This window comes from Pseudorca crassidens, chromosome 19 (assembly GCF_039906515.1).
Source record: "Pseudorca crassidens isolate mPseCra1 chromosome 19, mPseCra1.hap1, whole genome shotgun sequence".
Taxonomy (NCBI): Eukaryota; Metazoa; Chordata; class Mammalia; order Artiodactyla; family Delphinidae; genus Pseudorca; species Pseudorca crassidens.
Genome location: NC_090314.1, coordinates 19,677,950 through 19,699,712, shown reverse-complemented (window position 1 = coordinate 19,699,712; position 21,763 = coordinate 19,677,950). Strand labels below are relative to the sequence as shown.

Below are 21,763 nucleotides of genomic sequence, written 5' to 3'. Positions count from 1 at the left end.
TTTGCTACTTCACCACAACATAAATAAGTAAATAAAAATTTAAAAGCTAAACTCATATTTCCTCTGAACCAACTCCCACTTTGGACTTCCTTTTGATCAGTCTCAAACACTATTCTGCATATCTCACCTCTAACCCTAATCTTTAGACTTCTCCTAATTGTCTAAAGAATAAAGTTTAAATCCAAACTGGCTCACAATGTCTTCCAGATTACTCACATCTGCTCTTCATCTTCACTTCTTGTAACTGCCTGTGTGAACCTTTCACTCTCTAGCTAACTTTTCTGAACATACCTTCAACATTTTTATATCCATTTTCTTGATTACCCTGGCTTGAACAACACTCACTTTCTTTCTCTAATCTAAATTCCTTTCTTGTTGCAGGTTCAACTAAGGTTCCATACCTCTTCCATAAAACCTTCCTAACTATCCTAGCTTCATCTGAATCCTTACAGCACATATAGCCTGTATTATTATCCTAGTAAACAGGTACTCTTGATAAATAACTTTTTATCCATAAAGGAATAATGGGGACTTCCCTGGTGGCGCAGTGGTTAAGAATCCGCCTGCCAATGCAGGGAACATGGGTCCGATCCCTGGTCTGGGAAGATCTCACATGCCGCGGAGCAACTAAACCTGTGAGCCACAACTACTGAGCCCACGTGCGCCTAGAGCCAGTGCTCCGCAACAAGAGAAGCCACTGCAATGAGAACCCCACACGCCACGATGAAGAGCAGCCCCGACTCGCTGCAACTAGAGAAAGCCCACACGCAGCAACAAAGACCCAACACAGCCAAATATATATTTTATTTATTTATTTATTTTAAAAAGAAATAACTGGGAATTCTAGGGAGACAGCGGTCTTAAGCCATCCTTGACTGCTGATCTCTCCTCTAGCTCCTTTATTCCTTGGTTCCCATGTTCACCTCTTGTTCCTGGAGACATAGCCATATTTCTCAGCCTCTCTTGCAGTTAAATGTGGCTATATGACTGAGTTCAACTAATGAAATGCGAATGAAAGAGATGCATGCTATTTAAGGGCCTGACCCACAAAAATCCTCAGCATGCTTTTTTTCTATGTTATATTTTTCCCTCTGGCTCGCAGAATGGAAACAACTCCCACAGAAGCCATGTATGGAAAATGGCAGTCGTTGCTGGCCAAGGTCCTAAGAAACCACAAAGAGGAGGACTGTCCTGCAGAGCTACTCAGTTCGGCTGCTCAATACTATTTCATTAAGTATAATAAAGTTCTATTTGGTTGAGCCGTTATACTACCTACCCTAATACAGAAAGATAGTAATACAACTAAAAATAATAATAAAATTTAGAAACTGAAAAATAGAACTGCTTTCCATACACAGTCTGCAGTCTAGGATTGGTGTAAATGAAAGCCTGATCCGATCTGTTTAGGGTTCTATTTGTTTGTTGTTTGTTGCCTTGCTTGCTTTATAATAAAGCACTATGCATGATTACCAAAGCCTGGAAGGAGTTCTGCCACACTGCCAAAGTCAATTGGCTACCTGTGGGAGCCCAGCCAGCTAAACCAAGCATTTCTCACAGCATACTATCTCAAGCCACCTACAGGGTAGTTCTAAGAGTAGTATTAAAGATTTGCATTAAATTCTGTGTCCTACTAAAATTATACACATTCTACTCTGATGACCATGAAACACCTTTTTAAACAAATATGTACCACAATTAATTTTTTTAATCACGAAAGACTAACAATTTAGAAACTATAAAACATTCCTCTAAGTCAAATATGGCATCATTAAGTAACAGAAATTAGAAATTGATAATTACTAAAATTGAGGAAACTTCATCTGAAAACCAAGACTGCTGCTAAAAAGTAAAATCCAAAGCCTTCCAGATACTTCTACAGTTTTTTAAAAAATTGCAAATAGATGAACTAAACCATTACCTCAGAAAATAAATGTTAGAAAATATAAAGTCAAAATGCCAGGTTTTGGGCTTCCCTGGTGGCGCAGTGGTTAAGAATCCGCCTGCCAATGCAGGGGACATGGATTTGAGCCCTGGTCCAGGAAGATCCCACATGCCACGGAACAACTAAGCCCACGTGCCACAACTACTGAAGCCCGCACACCTAGAGCCCATGCTTCGCAACAAGAGAAGCCACTGCAATGAGAAGCTTGCACATCACAACGAAGAGTAGCCCCCGCTCACCGCAACTAGAGAAGGCCCACGCACGGCAACAACGACCCAATGCAGCCAAAAAAAAAAAAAAGCCAGGTTTTAAAGACCAATAGAATAGATAAACCCTAGTAAACATGAATAAGGAAACATGAGACATATTAGAAATGAGGAAAGAGTTATAAACATGGATATTGAGGAAAATAATTAGAAGAGAATATATAAATATTATAAATAAACATTGTGTCTATATATTTCTATATTATAAATAAAATATGTAGATATAGATATACATAACTCCTTGCTGATAAAATTGAAAAATATATTTCCTAGCAAAGAATAAACTGTCAAAAGTAATCTTAAAGGAGACAAAACTTCCTCAAAAAATTAAAAATAGAAGTTACATACAATCCAACCATAGCACTTCTGTGTATATATACAAAAGAATTGAAAGCAGAGTCTCAAAGAGATATCTGTATACCCATGTTCACAGCAGTATTATTTGTAATAGCTAAAAGGTGGAAGCAACCCAAAAGTCCAGGGACAAATGAAATTGGATAAACAAAATATAGTATATACATTCAATGGAATATCACTCAGCCTTAAAGAAAGGAAATTCTGACACATGTTACAAGGTGGATGAACCTTGAGGACATTATGCTAAGTGAAATAAGACAGCCACAAAAAGACAAACACTCTATATTTCCACTTATATGAGGTATCTAGAGTAGTCAAATTCATTGAGACAGAAAGTAGAATGGTGGCTGTTAGGGGCTAGCAGGACGGGAATATGGGGAGTTATTGTTTCATAACAAAATGAACAATGGTTATTAAACTTTAGTGTGCACAACAATCGCTTAGAGGGTTTGCTGAAAACAGGTTGCTAGCTGTACCCCACCCCTAGAGCTTCTGTTTCAGCAGACCTAGAGTGGGGATCTAACAATCTGCATTTCTAACAAGTTTCCAGGTGATGCTGACACTGCTGCTCTTAAGACCACACTCTGAGAAGCACTGAACTAGATCTTGATCCCAATCTCTCTGTCTCATAAAACTTTTAAAAAGTAGACTAGAAGGATATATACCAACCCTTGACAGTGGCTGTTCCCAGGGAAAAAGGAATGAAAATGGAATTAGTGGAATCAAAGGGGACTTGAGCTTTATCTGGAATTAAAAGAGAATTTATGCAACTATTATTTGTTCAATTTTTAAAATCATATGTAAATAGAAAAAAGATAAGCAATATATCATAATGTTAATATGAGTACGGGTCATTGTTATATTCGTTGTACACTTCAATTATTTCTGCCAAAAAAGATAATATAGTCAAAAGAAATGATGGTCTGGAAAAAATATTTACAACCAACTGAAAATAATGGATTACTGCTCCTAATAAACAAAAAGTCCCATTAAGCTCTACCCACCACCAGTCCCTCCCATCAGGAAACTTACACAAGCCTCTGAGAAAGCCTCATCCACCAGAGGGCAGACAGCAAAAGGAAGAAGAACTACAGTCTGACAGCCTGTGGAACAAAAACCACATTCACAGAAGGACAAGATGAAAAGGCAGAGGGCTAGGTACCAGATGAAGGAACAAGATAAAACCACAGAAAAACAGCTAAATGAAGTGGAGATAGGCAACCTTCCAGAAAAAGAATTCAGAATAATGATAGTGAAGATGATCCAGGACCTCGGAAAAACAATGGAGGCAAAGATTGAAAAGATGCAAGAAATGTTTAACAAAGACCTAGAAGAATTAAAGAACAAACAAACAGAGATGAACAATACAATAACTGAAATAAAAAATATACTACAAGTAATCAATAGCAGAATAACTGTGGCAGAAGAACGGATAAGTGACCTGGAAGACAGAATGGTGGAATTCACTGCTGTGGAACAGGATACAGAAAAAAGAATGAAAAGAAATGAAGACAGCCTAAGAGACCTCTGGGACAACATTAAACACAACAACATTCGCATTATAGGGGTCCCAGAAGGAGAAGAGAGACAGAAAGGACAAGAGAAAATATTTGACGAGATTATAGTTGAAAACTTCCCTAACATGGGAAAGGAAATAGCCACCCAAGTCCAGGAAGCACAATGAGTCCCATACAGGATAAACCCAAGTAGAAACACACCAAGACACATAGTAATCAAATTGGCAAAAATTAAAGACAAAGAAAAATTATTGAAAGCAGCAAGGGAAAAACAACAAATAACATACAAGGGAACTCCCATAAAGTTAACAGCTGATTTCTCAGCAGAAACTCTACAAGCCAGAAGGGAGTGGCATGATATACTTAAAGTGATGAAAGGGAAGAACCTACAACCAAGACTACCCAGCAAGGATCTCATTCAGGTTTGATGGAGAAATCAAAAGCTTTATAGACAAGCAAAAGCTAAGAGAATTCAGCACCACCAAACCAGCTGTACAACAAATGCTAAAGGAACTTCTCTAAGTGGGAAACAGAAGAAAAGGACCTACAAAAACAAACCCAAAACAATTAAGAAAATGGTCATAGGAACATACATATCAATAATTACCTTACACATGAATGGATTAAATGCTCCAACCAAAAGACACAGGAAGGCTCAATGGATACAAAAACAAGACCCATATATATGCTGTCTACAAGAGACCCACTTCAGACCTAGGGACACATACACACTGAAAGTGAGGGGATGGAAAAAGATATTCCATGCAAATGGAAATCAAAAGAAAGCTGGAGTAGCAATACTCATATCAGATAAACTAGACTTTAAAATAAAGAATGTTAAAAGAGACAAGGAAGGACACTCCATAATGATCAAGGAATCAATCCAAGAAGAAGATATAACAATTATAAATATATATGCCCCCAACATCGGAGCACCTCAATACATAAGGCAACTGCTAACAGCTATAAAAGAGGAAATCGACACTAACACAGTAATAGTGAGGGACTTTAACACCTCACTTACACCAGTCGACAGATCATCCAAAATGAAAATAAATAAGGAAAACAGAAGCTTTAAATGACACAATAGACCAGATACATTTAATTGATATTTATAGGACATTCCATCCAAAAACAGCAGATTACACTTTCTTCTCAAGTGCGCATGGAACATTCTCCAGGATAGATCACATCTTGAGTCACAAATCAAGCCTCAGTAAAATTTAACAAAATTGAAATCATATCAAGCATCTTTTCTGACCACAACGCTAGGAGATTAGAAATGAATTACAGGGAAAAAAACGTAAAGAACACAAACACATGGAGGCTAAACAATACGTTAGTAAATAACCAAGGGATTACTGAAGAAATCAAAAAATACCTAGAGAAAAATGACAATGAATACACGACGATCCAAAACCTATGAGATGCAGCAAAAGCAGTTCTAAGAGGGAAGTTTATAGCTATACAAGCCTACCTCAAGAAACAAGAAAAATCTCAAATAAACAATCTAACCTTACACCTAAAGGAACTAGAGAAAGAAGAACAAACAAAACCCAAAGTTAGCAGAAGGAAAGAAATCATAAAGATCAGAGCAGAAATAAATGAAATAGAAACAAAGAAAACAAATGCAAAGATCAATAAAACTAAAAGCTGGTTCTTTGAGCAGATTAACAAAATTGATAAATCATTGGTCAGACTCATCGAGAAAAAGAGGGAGAGGTCTCAAATCAATGAAATTAGAAATGAAAAAGGAGAAGTTACAACAGACACCTCAGAAATACAAAGCATCCTAAGAGACTACTACAAGCAACTCTATGCCAATAAAGTGGACAACCTGGAAGAAATGGACAAATTCTTAGAAAGGTATAACCTTCCAAGACTGAACCAGGAAGAAACAGAAAATATGAACACACCAGTCACAAGTAATGATATTGAAACTGTGATTAAAAATCTTCCAACAAACAAAAGTCCAGGACCAGATGGCTTCACAGGTGAATTCTATCAAATATTTAGAGAAGAGCTAACACCCATCCTTCTCAAACTCTTCCCAAAAATTGCAGTGGAAGGAACACTCCCAAACTCATTCTATGAGCCCACCATCACGCTGATACCAAAACCAGACAAAGATACCACAAAAAAAGAAAATTACAGACCAATATCACTGATGAATATAGATGCAAAACTCTGCAACAAAATACTAGCAAACAGAATCCAACAACACATTAAAAGGATCATACACCATGATCAAGTGGGATTTATCCCAGGGATGCAAAGATTCTTCAATACACACAAGGAGAAAAAGGAGAAGAACCATATAATCATCTCAATAGATGCAGAGAAAGCTTTCGACAAAATTCAACACCATTTATGATAAAAACCCTCAAGAAAGTAGGAATATAGGGAACTTACCTCAACATAATAAAGGCCATATAGGACAAACCCACAGTCAACATCGTCCTCAATGGTGAAAAACTGAAACCTTTCCCCTAAGATCAGGAACAAGACAAGGTTGCCCACTCTCACCACTATTATTCAACATAGTTTTGGAAGTTTTAACCACAGCAGTCAGAGAAGAAAAAGAAATAAAAGGAATCCAAATCGGAAAAGAAGTAAAGCTGTCACTGTTTGCAGATGACATACTATACATAGAGAATCCTAAAGATGCTAACAGAAAACTACTAGAGCTAATCAATGAATATGGTAAAGTTGCAGGATACAAAATTAATGCACAGAAATCTCTGGCATTCCTATACACTAAGGATGAAAAATCTGAAAGAGAAATTAAGGAAACACTCCCATTTACCACTGCAACAAAAAGAATAAAATATCTAGGAATAAACCTACCTAATGAACAAAAGATCTGTATGCAGAAAATTATAAGACACTGATGAAAGAAATTAAAGATGATACAAACAGATGGAGAGATATACCATGTTCTTGGATTGGAAGAATCAACACTGTGAAAATGACTATACTACCCAAAGCAATCCACAGATTCACTGTAATCCCTATCAAACTACCACTGGCATTTTTCACAGAACTAGACCAAAAATTTCACAATTTGTACGGAAAAACAAAAGACCCCAAATAGCCAAAGCAATCTTGAGAAAAAAAATGGAGCTGGAGGAATCAGGCTCCCTGACTTCAGACTATACTACAAAGCTACAGTAATCAAGACAGTATGGTGCTGGCACAAAAACAGAAATATAGATCAATGGAACAGGATAGAAAGCCCAGAGATAAACCCACGCACATATGGTCACCCTATCTTTGATAAAGGAGGCAAGAATATACAGTGGAGAAAAGACAGCCTCTTCAATAAGTGGTGCTGGGAAAACTGGACAGCTACTTGTAAAAGAATAAAATTAGAACACTCCCTAACACCATAAACAAAAATAAACTCAAAATGGATCAAAGACCTAAATGTAAGGCCAGACACTATCAAACTCTTAGAGGAAAACATAGGCAGAACACTCTGACATAAATCACAGCAAGATCCCTTTTGACCCACCTCTCAGAGAAATGGAAATAAAAATAAAGAAATGGGACCTAATGAAACTTAAAAGCTTTTGCACAGCAAAGGAAACCATAAACAAGACAAAAAGACAACCCACAGAATGGGAGAAAATATTTGCAAATGAAGCAACTGACAAAGGATTAATCGCCAAAATTTACAAGCAGCTCATGCAGCTCAATATTAAAGAAACGAACAACCCAATCCAAAAATGGGCAGAAGACCTAAATAGACATTTCTCCAGAGAACATATACAGATTGCCAACAAACACATGAAAGAATGCTCAACATCATTAGAGAAATGCAAGTCAAAACTACAATGAGGTATCACCTCACACCGGTCAGAATGGCCATCATCAAAAAATCTACAAACAGTAAATGCTGGAGAGGGTGTGGAGAAAAGGGAACCCTCATACACTGTTGGTGGGAATGTAAATTGATACTGCCACTATGGAGAACAGTATGGAGGTTCCTTAAAGAACTAAAAATAGAACTACCATACGACCCAGCAATCCCACTACTGGGCATATACCCTGAGAAAACCATAACTCAAAAAGAGTCATGTACCACAATGTTCACTGCAGCTCTATTTACAATAGCCAGGACATGGAAGCAACTGAAGTGTCCATCAACAGATGAATGGATAAAGAAGATGTGGCACATATATACAATGGAATATTACTCAGCCATAAAAAGAAATGAAATTGAGTTATTTGTAATGAGGTGGATGGACCTAGAGTCTGACATACAGAGTCAACTAAGTCAGAAAGAGAAAAACAAATACCGTATGCTAACACATATATATGGAGTCTAAAAAACAAACAAAAAAAATGGTCACGAAGAACCTAGGGGCAAGACGGGAATAAAGATGCAGACCTACTAGAGAATGGACTTGAGGATACGGGGAGGGGGAAGGGTAAGCTGGCACAAAGTGAGAGAGTGGCATGGACATATATATACACTACCAAATGTAAAATAGATAGCTAGTGGGAAGCAGCCACATAGCACAGGGAAATCAGCTCGGTGCTTTGTGACCGCCTAGAGGGGTGGGATAGGGAGGGTGGGAGGGAGGGAGACGCAAAAGGGAAGAGATGTGGAGATACATGTATATGTATAACTGATTCACTTTGTTATAAAGCAGAAACTAACACACCACTGTAAAGCAATTATACTCCAATAAAGATGTTACAAAACAAACAAACAAACAAAAAACTACGCTTAGGGACTTCCCTGGTGGCGCAGTGGCTAAGAATCCACCTGACAATGCAGGGGACACAGGTCGAGCCCTGGTCCGGGAAGATCCCACATGCCACGGAGCAACTAAGCCCATCACCACAACTATTGAGCCTGTGCTCTAGAGCCCACGAGCCACAACTACTGAGGCTGCGTGCCGCAACTACTGAAGCCCGTGCACCTAGAGCCCATGTTCCGCAACAAATGAAGCCATCGCAATGAGAAGCCCACACACCGTAACGAAGAGTAGCCCCTGCTCACCGCAACTAGAGAAAGCCCGCGTGCAGGAACGAAGACCCAACGCAGCCAAATAAATAAATTAAATAAATAAATAAATTTATAAAAAACTATGTTTAATACTGTCCTTTCTGGTAAAAGAATGCAACTACAGGATTATTTTAAGTCTTTAATCAATGACTGTTATCACTGATATCATATTTTTCCTCCAACTAAATCTACGTCCAAGTATGTCTCTGCTAAGGACAGGAAACAAAAAAACCTACAATGATGCAACTAGAAATGGTCACATGAAATATCATGCTTACAGAATGCTAAGCTTAAAGTAATATACACCTTGAGTAAAATAAATTGCTTCATGGGAATTCCCTGGCGGTCCAGTGGTTAGGACTCGGTGCTTTCACTGCCGGGCCTGGATTCGACCCCGGTTGGGGAACTAAGATCCTGCAGGCCGCACAGTGTGGCCAAATTTAAAAAAAAACAAAAAAACAAAAACTGCTTCACATCTGGACATGATGGAAACAACTTTGCCCTCCTCACCTTATTCATGTTGTTTTCATCAACCACATCCTTGGATATATCCTGGATTATTTCTGGACACAAGATAAGGAGAATGATTTGTAGTGGCCAAACTGCTGCTTTACGTTTGGTGCTTTCAGCAAAACCATCCACTAGGTCAAAGAGTTTTTCTGCACACTCTACGTGAAAAATATAAATATTAAATGATATAATTAGATGAGAAGAAAATCTCTGGCATTAAATTAAAAGCTGGTGCTATCCAAAAACCCAAAGGCCACATTTTTAAAAGATAAACTTGGAAGTTCACTTAACTCAGCAAATTCATTCAATTCAAGCAATGTTATATGGTCTATGTATTAGAAGAGGTTATATTGTCTATGTATTAGAACAGCTATCTTGATCCATCCTAGAAAAGTCCAAATTTTAGAATAGCCAGACTTGTATTTAGTCTCAATGTGCAGGGCCTTATGCAAAGTGTGATGTATCCAAGAAACGAAGACTGAATAGCTTCTCAAAGGGAATTACCAAAGCTCTCCAGGAGTCTATTCTCCTTCTTGCAGTTGTGTCTTGAGAATTCCAAGTGGGGATATTCCTACTTTACACACATCTCTCTAAATACAAACTAAAGCCTCAGAGCACACACAGAAAAAAGGTGCTTCTCTACACCAAAGAGCCATCAGTATCCAATCTACAACTCTAATTAAAGATCAAAGCTTCATTTCAAACTTCCTTATCCATTTGCTCAAAGGAAAAAGGTTGAGGCTAATTTAGAAATATAAGAAAAAAATAATATTTCCTATTTGACACAAGTTGAAAAGATTAAAAGCACCATAATCACAAAAATAACTTGGAAAATGACAGGTTTTTACCTCATAAGTAAGAGTTTAAAAGACAAAAACAAACCAACAAAAAAAACCAATCTTATCCTTACCAGCCATATCAGTCTGTGGAATCTGGTATAACTTTGTAAATTCATCTGGATAATTTTCTACCCAGTTCCAAAATGCCTACAAATAACAAAACATATGTTTTTATGTCATATTTTCTTAATATAGTAAATAAAATAACATATGTCTCCAATTATATCACAAAATTCTAATTTCCTTCGGAAGAATATTGCAATGCAGTCTTCCTAAAAATTAATGTGAAATTATCACTCAAGTCACAACTCCTTGATTCAAAATACTGAAGACAGCAACACTTATAACCAAAAATTAACAAAACTTTAATATCAAAGAGGTTATTACTTACCTTTTCCAGGCTATTTATAACCGCTAATTGTGCAACTTTCTTTAGGGCTTTAAATTTAAATGCTGTTTCTGGAGGAAAAAAAAAAAAAGTTTTACAATTAACTCTAGTTTAATTAGTTAACACAAATACAACTAAGAGCTACTGGTAAAAATAACTTTCCTTTTATATACAAACTGTTGTTCCAGTATTATTTATAAGCAATGTAAAGGTAAAGATAATTAGTATAAGCCAAAACCTCACTGGTTATGTCCACTAAAGACCAAACTGAACCTTGAACTTCAAAGGTTGTTGTGAATTTTTCCCTTTGTTTTGTTTCTAATAATAACTACATTTTTAAAAACTGGATAAAATACACGGTCATTGTAGAAAATTCAAAAAATACACAGCAATCTAAGGGAAATTTAAAACATTATCTATGATTCTACCATCCAGAGACAATCACAGTTAACAGTTCGGTGAATTTTCTCCCTTCCCTTTTCTATGCATGTATAAGACAAATACATTTACCATAACTGAACAAAACCTGTTCATATCAAACCTGTTCTTTACATTTCACATCATATCCCCAACTTTTTCCATATCATTAAAAATTCCTCATACATATATTTGATGGCTCTATATACAATAATAACTATTACTTGAACAATTACAACATGCCAGGTATTTTCAATCTAATATATTTAATTCTTTCAAAATCTTAATGCTTTCAGGTATTACAGATGAGCCAACTGTGTTTCTGAGGTTACAGATCTAATAAATGATTGAATTGGGCTTCAAAGCCATAGTCTTTTCAGTAATACGCTTTGATGTCTTTCAGAATATTTAAGTCACTGTATTAAGTCACTGGTTATTTAAATATTTTCCAATTGTTGCATATTATTTCCAATACTGCACTATTATAAGTAACATTAATACTTTTATATCCAAGTCTTTTCCACATTCCGATTATTTCTTTAAGGCACATAAATACCTAGAAAAAGAGCTGTCCAAAGAGATGAATATTTTTAAGGCTCTTGATAAATATTGCCAACCTGATTTTCGGAAGGGTTGGGCCAAAGGCCACTCCCACCAAGCAGCATACGAAAGTGCCCTTATCACATCCTTGCCATCATTAAATGTGTTCATTTCTTTTATTCTGCTAATTTGATTGTTCAAAGCAGTAGAATGCATTTTTAAAATAAGACTAAACATTTCTCCATATAAATATATTAGATATTTTAATTTCCTTTTCTGTAAATGTATTGTCCACATTTATAAAAAGATTTATATCTGGAAAAGATGACCCTTCTATAAACTATATTACTGGTAACAGTCTCTTGGCAGAGAACTCCCCATATGGACTTTTAATGAAGGGATGCAGGTACTTAATACAATTACATAAATATAAGATAGAGATGAGTCTACAAGTTATAAAATTGTCTAAATAATCCTTTAAAAGTCACTTTTTTTCCTGGACTTGGAAATGAGCAGCTTGCTCTCCAAGTCAGTTTTAAAACATACCCTTCCAACCTTCTTTGCTCTTGCTCTCCTCTGACTTCCAAACAAAAGCATTACACTTTACAGTGCTCTTGAGTCTTTTTGCCTTCCTATGTTCATCAACTTTACCTTTATGACACTTTAAATGTGTTATACACAGTAGTCTATTCTCAATTCCAATGTATAAATATTTTATTACTCCAGCTCTACAAGTTTCTGACTGGATACCCCCTACCAATACCTCAAACTCAATAGATCTAAAACTGAATTTATCATTTTCCTGGCCACCTTCTTCTCTGCTTTAACCAGCTTGCTCTGTAACACTTGGTGATACTTCCCTTTAACATCACACACCTAAATTAATCACCAAAAGCTATGCAATGTATTCTACTTCCTAAATACCATATCTAATTGGTCCCCACCCTACCCCATTCCATCCAGACCTCCACTATCATTTCTACCTCACGTTACTATACAACCAAGTCCCAGAAGTTCATTTAACTTTCTATCAAATCATCCTGCAAATTTCAAGCAAAGTGGCATATCTAAAATAAAATACTGATCAAGGTAATTTCCACCCAAAAGCCTCTGCATCACTTCCCATGGCCACTAAAATAAAGCCTAATAACGTAATAACAGTTCGGTACTTCGGTTCTAGAGACACACAGATGTGACCCTGCCACTCAATAGCTGTATGACCTTGTAAGTGTTACTTAAGCCTCAGTTTCCTCATCAATATAGGGGATGATAATAATAATATCTGTTTCACAGGGTTACTGTGAGTATTGATGAGAAAAAGCACGTGAAGAGCACAGCGTGACATCTGGCATATACTGAAAATGCAACAAATGTTACTATGTTTTTATTAATATGATCTGACCTACTCTTGTACCTCTCTATATCTTGCTCTTTTCCTCTTAACATCTCCCACCCCCAAACCCATAGATACTTAATCTCTCACTTTATGCTCACTCTATTTAGCTTTGCCACACTGCTTTGCAAATAATCTGATAATATATTTGTCTCATAAACCAGGCCATGAGCTCCAAAGGGAGAGATTCAATACTTTATTAATCTTTGTAAGCCTGGCACTTAGCATGGTTCCTTACATACAGTTTCCCAACAAAAGCTGCTGAATCGAATTTAAAACACATCACTACTTTTACTATTCCATATTACAGGAAGTTTCCATTCCTTTCACCATTATTATTATCATGTAGAACCATCTTTTGCTGGTCTATCTAATATTAGCTTTATATTTCACATTTATCAGTATAAACTCTAAATTTATGATCATAAGGAAGCTGCATTCAATGGGGATAACTTACCACAATAAAAAGAAAGTAATTTATCCACACACTTAGTTTCTCTCATTTGTGCATGGAGAACCATCTCAATTAATTATTATGGATTAAACATTTCTAAGAAAACTGATCTTTTAAACAAACAAACAAAATCCACAGGTACCCTGGACTAGATTTCCCAAATGTCACTGAACAGTTATGAAAAAAAAAAAATCACAAAACCCCACTTACATTTCTTAAATATTATACAAAGATTAAATCTCTAAATATTACCATTCACTTCCTTAACTTTTCAATGTTTAATGATAAATATTAAAATCTTGAAATTTCAACTGACTTGAGTGGTAGTTTATTATAATCTAAAATAATTGCTGCCCACTTGTCCGTATCTTGACATAATAGCTAAAATGATCCATTTTTCCTTTATTAAAGTTACTAAAAAGTGATTTAACTGTTGCTTGGTTTTATAATGGTAATGATCTAAAATCACAAATTCTGAACAAGGTAATATAGCTGGAACACAGCCTTATAGTATTCATCTATATAGGTACAGCCTTTTTACATCTCTGGTGAATAGTTGTTGAGTTTAAAGCAAATGTTAAGAAAACTAAACATGGTATTTTGAAAACTACACACTGTAGAACTGTTGAGGGTTTCAAAGTTAGTATAACTAAATTTCCTTTTAGGTCAGACATTAAAAAACATTATTGACAATTCCTATATCAATATACAAAGTAAAATAAAAATGAGTGTGAATCATATACTATAAGGTTCCACATTTAAATTAGCCAGGATCCAATATTACATAAAATTAAAATACAATTTTTGTGAAATGAATTTAGGTATTTATACTCAGTTTATTAATAATACTCAACGATATTTGATTTATATTAACACATTCCTGCTTACCACAAAAATTCTCTCAATTCCTTCTGATAGTTTATTTCAATCAACATAATCATAGAAAGCACTTTCCAAAGCTTTACAAACACACATTTTATGCATTATAACATTCCCATGTGTGACTACTACTGACATGTTCTACAAGGAAGCAAAACTAAGCACTGAAAGAGTGAAAGACTTTGTAATGCTATAAAGTCAGTCAGTAAGTCCATAACAGAATTGAAAACAGAATGTCAGAAATGAGATTCCCGACTCAATTTCTCCTCTCATCGTAAGACCACAATCTTCTGGTTCCATCTGCAATGAAACTTTTATATCCTGCTAAGCTATCTGCTTTTAGCACTACCAATAGCTAAACAAATAACTTCTATAACCTACTCGCTACCCTCAAGAGGTGAAATTCTAGAAAAATTAAATAATAGCATCCTCACATTCTCTTTATTAAAAGCAAAAATTGTAGTTGAACAAAACTTTCCATTGCCAAGACTTAAGATACTAATTTTTGCTAATGTATTGTTTTCAAAGGTTCAAAAATTACTGAACCATAAAGTATTACTGTCCATTTCTCAAGGACATTTGCACTATAAAATCCACTTTGATGTTCTAGCTCAACACAATTAGTATAATTAGTACATTCAACATACTGGTTTTTCACCCACAGTGATTAATTTCAGATATATCATACATTTAAACTTACCCTTCAGGAGTCGTTTTAATTTTGCACAATCCACATTGATATACTGTAACAATTCTATATCATGAACATCAACATTGTCTTCTGAACAAACAGTCAATTCCTGTAACCTGAAAAGTAAAAACCAAGAATAATTTATCAACTGAAGTCTTAGGATAGTCTGAAATTCTGAATTCAACAGACTCTTCTCACCCTAATGATGAGTTTATAAGAGAAAATACACATATAAAAATAAGAGAATAAATTTTTTATGAAAATCTAAAGGAACATAACTAATTCAGGGGCTGTGACAAAAGAAACCGTGATAATCCAGTAAACTTCACAATGTACATCAAATCACCATGTTGTAAAATATACAGAATTTAATATACAGAATTTTTATTAAAAAAAATCACAGCATGCTGATAACTGCTGAAGCACAGTAAGAGATGGTATTTGAAATACTTTCTCTCTGCTATGTGTATTTTAAATTTTTTTCTATAATATAAAATTCAAATTTCAAATTATAAGTTAAAAAAAGATAAATTTTATTAACCTCTATTCACATCAACTAGACTTCAGAAACATGAATGACATTTTATCTACATTCACAGGATACATTTACTTTGTATTAAAAAAAATGAGTAAGCCTTTATTCACTGCGCTTTTCAGTCTGTACGTGTGCTTACGTGATTATTTAATTAGTGTCCCTCTCTCACAGAACTTAAGCTTGTAATGACGAAAATCTTTCTAAACTCCAAATTTCCCTCTTATTAAATATGAAGTTACCAAAAATGTAGAAAAATTTAGCACTTAACAAAAATATAGATGTTTAAACTGCTAAGAAATTCACTTAAGCTTAATAAATAAAAGAGGTTAAAGTTTTCTTCTTTTTTTTTCACTAACAACCACAGAGGTCAGCTTTTCAAAGTTGGTACTGCTAATCTATTGTGTGTGCTTCCTAATGAAGCTTGCTTATTTCAATTAATAGATATCAAAAATGTAAGCAATAGAATGAAATTACTAATTTTCATAAATGCAGAGAGAGATGTGTGAAAAAGCACAAATAGTACATGACCTTATTCAAAATATTAGCTCAAAGTATAACCATTTCAGTATAATTTAAAATTGACATTAATCATCACACTAAACCTTCAGCTGCTAAAAATGAAATCAATGCTATTTCTTCCTTCTCAAATTCCTCTTTCACTCACTTTAGCCCATAGATGTATAGCTAACATTAAAATTATTCTAAGCACTTACACTAATGTTCTTCTTATCATCAGGGTGAGAAAAGCTTAGCAGTTCACACTGGGAATGAGAAGGTCCTCAAAACTGATTTACATGCTACAAATTCCACAGCTGCTGCAAAGAGCCTAAAAATATGGAATATGACTCCTTAAGAAACATAACTTAATAAATCAGCAACACCAACTTTTGAAAAGCTAACTCTTGTGGTTGTTTGTGAGTGGCTGTGGTTGTTTTATAGTCCAGTTTTTACCACAAGGAAGGAACATTCTGTGAATTTATAAGGCAGAGAAATCAAATAAAGGGTATTCTTGGCAAAAGAAATGAAGTGGAAAACCTATCACTAAAACATCTAGAAAAACTAGGTAAACTGAACAACAACAAAAAGATATTTTAAATGTATAGAAATAAAGCAAAACAAACACTAAGTACCCACCCAAGTCCAGAAATGGAAAGGAAACTGAAAACCAGAGATGGTTTTGAAGGCATGATCTAGCCCACAAAAGAAGGGTGAGAGTCAGAGTTTTTGTCTCTCCTTAACCTAGGGGTCTGGGGCTAAAACATCCACACAGGACTGGATACAAAGTCCTGTACCCTCATAATGCAGAGAGTAGAACCAGGGGCCTGCATAAAACATGGCTAGAAAGAGCTACGCACTTCCTTAAAAGAAGAAAGAGACACTGAAAGAGAGACAGAGACATAGAGAAAAGAGAGGGAGGGGGGAAAATCTACCAGCACAAGAAGTCTGTCTGCTCTGCCTAAGCTTTGGGTAGGGGAAAAAATCACCCAGGGCTGTCACCTTACAAGGGTTTGAGGCCCACATCTGTACTACCCATACAATCTGGGGCTGAGAAATTAACAAAAATATAGGTCCAGAACTGGGTACTTGGCAAAAGCAAATGCAAAACCATCACTAGGATACTCCCACAGTCCCAGGCTACAAGAGATTCCTAAAGAAAATACAGACTGCACTAAAGATAAATTTGCAATCAAAGGTTTACAAAACAGAGAAAAAAAATTCACTGTGAATGACAGCTGGCACACACAAACAAATGAGATTATTTAACAATCTTAAAGAGAATATATAATAAGTATGTTTTAAATAACTAGACATATAAGAAGAAATTTTAAACTATTAAAAACAATAAGAAACCATTTTTAAAAAACAGCAGATTTGTAAAAGAATCAAACAGAACTTTCAAAGTCATTGAGTCTTCTGCTTCTGGTATATGTCAAATTAGGTATTTTTCAGGACCCTCCAACTACAAAACAATTAGATCCAGTGCATTGTATAATAACTCTGTGGAGAAAGCAGCTAATGCTCTACATAAAAGAGTACTATGAGCCACAGAATATGGTATACTTCAGCAGAATAAAAAAGCTATCTTATGATCTATAACTCATATTATTCCCTTAAAGAAAAGCAAAGGACAGAAATATCAAAAGCTAATGTTAATCCTAAAAGAGAAACATCCATAGACAGGTAGAATGGTCAAGCACAACAAATTTTCATGATACTGATTCATCTAGTACATACGAAGTATAAAATCAATCTTCAGAAAGAACTGCCATTCCAGTTCCTTGCATATTTTGTCACCTAATGCTACGACAGCAGTGTCACAGGATAACCCCATCTCAATTAAACCATCATAATGGTTTTTTAGGTAAGTGACCCTCTGATAAGATCAGCTCCTATTTCTGGCACCAACTAAATGAAACAGCAAGTGTAGTTGTCTGAAACATGAATTTCATAGATCCCATTTCTGAGCAGTCTGTCCCCTGAAAGCTAAAGAAACTGGCTTATTCTGGAGACATTTAACTTCTACTCTGCAAACAGTGAACTAGATTCAGGAAATACCCAAAAGTTGTCTAGTTTTACACGTGCCAATGCTGCAAAATAAAACCTTTGGTGACCAGAAGATTTTTAGAGTTTTCAGAGGTGGCACATTTGCTGTGTTTTATTAAAGCAATTCATGTTTGGATAGACTAAAAAACATTTTACCCTTTTGATCATTTTCTACCTTCAATGTAAGATTATTTCAAACAGTAAGACTGGTCTAGTAGTCACCTAAACAAAGAAAGGGTTTGGTTTGGTTTTTTATCACTTTAATGCATCCTATTACCTAGGTGTTTGCTACCTTGCTGCTTCAACCAGTGTACTATTTATTCAGAATATGAGATGTTAACACTCAAGAGATTTCATGAAGACATTTTTCTATTGTATAACCATTACCCTACATTAGCAGTCATATTATAACATTAGATAAAATTTTAATTTTCTTTGCACCACAATTCTGATGAGAGGTTGGAAGAATACTGTTGCCCAGCATCACCATCAAAGAAATGCCATTTTTTATTAAAAAGACTGCAGGATTTTGAAGTTAGCCAATTCCGCCTAAAAACCACAGCACAAATTCTCAAACTATGATGTATGTTCTCATTCACATCTGTTGGAAAACAACATAAGAATGAACTAAGCTAATGGACGTCCACTCCTCACACAACACAGACAAACCAAAGATGCAGGTGCCATTAAGCATTCTGCGTTAGTCTTTGATCCACCGAATCACTAGGTGATTTACGTTATACTTCCTACTTGGTCTTAATTAGGGACCCATTTGACTCTACTTGCATGAGAAAGGCAAATCGTCTGCATGAAATTAAGATCCAGAGTTACCTGCTACCATCAGCTACAGTTCTATATCCATTTCTCCATCTCTAGCATTATCACAATGAATGCTCACATGATGATTTCTAAGCATCAATAAAAGCTTAAATTATACTTATCATACAATTTTAAAGCACAGCAGTGGATATTATAAAAAGGATTTCATCAAAATGCAGCTAACACAGCAGTACCAGGAAGCAGCCAGGCACAATAAAACAGACAGACTCTGAAGCCAGCCCGACTTCGAAGTTTGGGGTCCTCTGGTACTTGGCACAGCACCTTGATAACTTCTTTAGTATTAGTTTGCTTACCTATAAAATGGGGTGTCACCTACATTTCAGGGATACTGTGAACATCAAACAGCATAGCACATGCTGTAAATGCTCAACAAATGGGAGATTTCACAGTTCATACACTTAAAATACAGTTCACTTTCTAGAATTACTCATTTCCTTGTGCTTCCACATTGCTGGTTTGGTTTTTTTGTTTTGCTTTGTTTTTTGATAACTTAGGAGCTTGTGATAAGGATCAGAGCGTTAAGATCATTAGAATTCTGACTACTCACCAATTATTCTGATTGACTAATTTCATTACAAGGAATAATACGTTAAAAAGCCAAACCCAAAATTTATATCTATCAATAGTATTAAAAAAAAAAAAAAAAAAAAAAGCCTGGTCATGGGTGACATTTTTTTCCTAAAATTTAGACTTTCAAGTTTATCATAGTACTCACATTTAAGTGTACCCACCAATAACACAACATTACAAAATAAAAATTTCAAAGAAATCAATGTAAAAAATTTCAACAGAAGCCCAGGTTAAACTCATTTCTGTCAACTTTTTACTTTTACGTAGACGAATTTTATATTACTTACAACATTCCTATGTAAATTTACACACTAACCTGGTAGAAATTCGACTAAAGACTGCATTGAAGTTGTTACAGCTGAGAGAAAATAAAACCCCAGAGGCAGAATTCCGAAGTTCAGCTGCATGTTGGTTTCCCTCACGACAAGTGTGAAGAAAATGGCAGATTTCTGGCAGCAACTGTTTGACCAGCATCGTTTCATCTAACCTCATCGTGTCCTTTGGTTGCTAAAATAGAAATAATCACATAATTCTAAAACTTTCTTAAACTTACGTGTAAATATTTTCTATTATGGAAAATTTCAAACATACATAAGCGATGAAACAGAATAACGAACACCCATATACTCATCACCTAGATTCCACAATTGTTAATATTTCATCATGTTTGCTTTATCTATCTACCATTAGTTTAATAAAGAGGGTGGTTCCATCTTTCACTTCTTAATCACAAGAAAAGTCCAGGTACCCCCATCCATCCTCCTCAGCACCCCAATTTCTGCTTGTTCCCCTGTTCATCAAATCCCTACATAAGCCCTTCCCTTCCTGGGAATCCCTAGCTTATTGTGAGTCCTAAATAAACTTTACGCATATTCACTGGTGAGTGCACTGTGTCATCTGTCTCAACATCCAAATTAATTCCTGGGTGAGCAATCACATCTACCTTTGGGCAGACTGACCAAAACAGATATTACTTATTACAAATAATTTTGTTTTGGTTTAACCATTTCAAAGTAAATTACAAACATCATTACTTCACTACTAACTTACTTCGGCATCTCTAAAATATAAGAAAATTCTCCAATATAACTTCAATGCAATCATCACACCAAGGAGAAAAAAAAAATTCCCTTAGATCAGCTAATACCCAAACCATATCCAAATTTCCCCAATTGCCCCGTAAATGTCTTTCATAGCTGTTCTTGTTTTATTCAACCAGGATCCAAAAAAGGTTCACAGATTGCAGCATGATTGTAACATTCCTTTAGTCTCTTTATCCTAAAACTATTTTCCCCTCACACACCATATAGATCATTTTTATTTTCCATAACACTGACTTTTTTTAAGAAAATAGACCAGTTGCCTTACAAAATGTTGTATATTATTGATCTGATTATGTCTTAGTGGTGAAACTTGTTCTTCTAGTTGTTATATTTTCTGTTAAGCTGGAATCTAAATATAACAGTCTGATTAGATTTAAGTTAAACACTAGGTAGAATTCACTACAGTTTGTATTACATCACATCAGAAGTACATAATGCCAGGTGGTCTCTCTGTTAATGACACCAAGTTTGATAACTTTGGTGTTAACACTGAGGTTTCTACTTTGTAAAATAAATCTCTACAATTAACAAAACAGCCAATGGATAAGCTACCCTTAGGTGAAAATAGACTGTTCCACATCAGTATTTTGCCTAATGGCTTTAGTATCCTTATATGAAGGACAATTTTGATAATATCAAGCATAATGACAAAGAACAAATTTTTGTAAGTGTGCTATGATCAAATCTGTAATTGCATTCCAAAAGCTTTCAGATGCAAATACACTGAAATATTTGGACAGTAAATAAACAGATATCACAAAAACCTGCGAAATTTGAGTTACAATGCTCTTTCTTATTTATAGGCTAACCAGACAATACAGGTGTTGAAACCAACTCCAATTAATATACAAATAAAAATTATAGAAGTGTTCAATCTTTTGAATAATGGTCATATATACAGGATCAAAAATACTTAAGATTCCTCAAATTCTACAAAATTTTACTCATAAAATTTTGGTTT

The 21,763-nt window shown here is 35.2% G+C and overlaps 1 protein-coding gene across 10 annotated transcripts in view; it reads right to left on the bottom strand.

Annotated features, from left to right (window-relative positions):
* The window catches only part of NF1 (neurofibromin 1), a 275,690-nt gene that overhangs the window by 168,538 nt on the left and 85,389 nt on the right, over positions 1 to 21,763 (bottom strand). For all 10 annotated transcript variants that reach the window (XR_010937319.1, XM_067714878.1, XM_067714880.1 and 7 more), the window contains exons 4-8: positions 20,016 to 20,206; positions 15,220 to 15,326; positions 10,840 to 10,907; positions 10,520 to 10,595; positions 9,610 to 9,767 (exon numbers count right to left, since the gene is read on the bottom strand). Coding sequence is in view for 9 of the 10 variants with exons in the window: in XM_067714878.1 (XP_067570979.1) it covers positions 9,610 to 9,767; positions 10,520 to 10,595; positions 10,840 to 10,907; positions 15,220 to 15,326; positions 20,016 to 20,206 (600 nt within the window). In the remaining variant the exon portion in view is untranslated. The remainder of the gene's footprint in view (positions 1 to 9,609; positions 9,768 to 10,519; positions 10,596 to 10,839; positions 10,908 to 15,219; positions 15,327 to 20,015; positions 20,207 to 21,763) is intronic.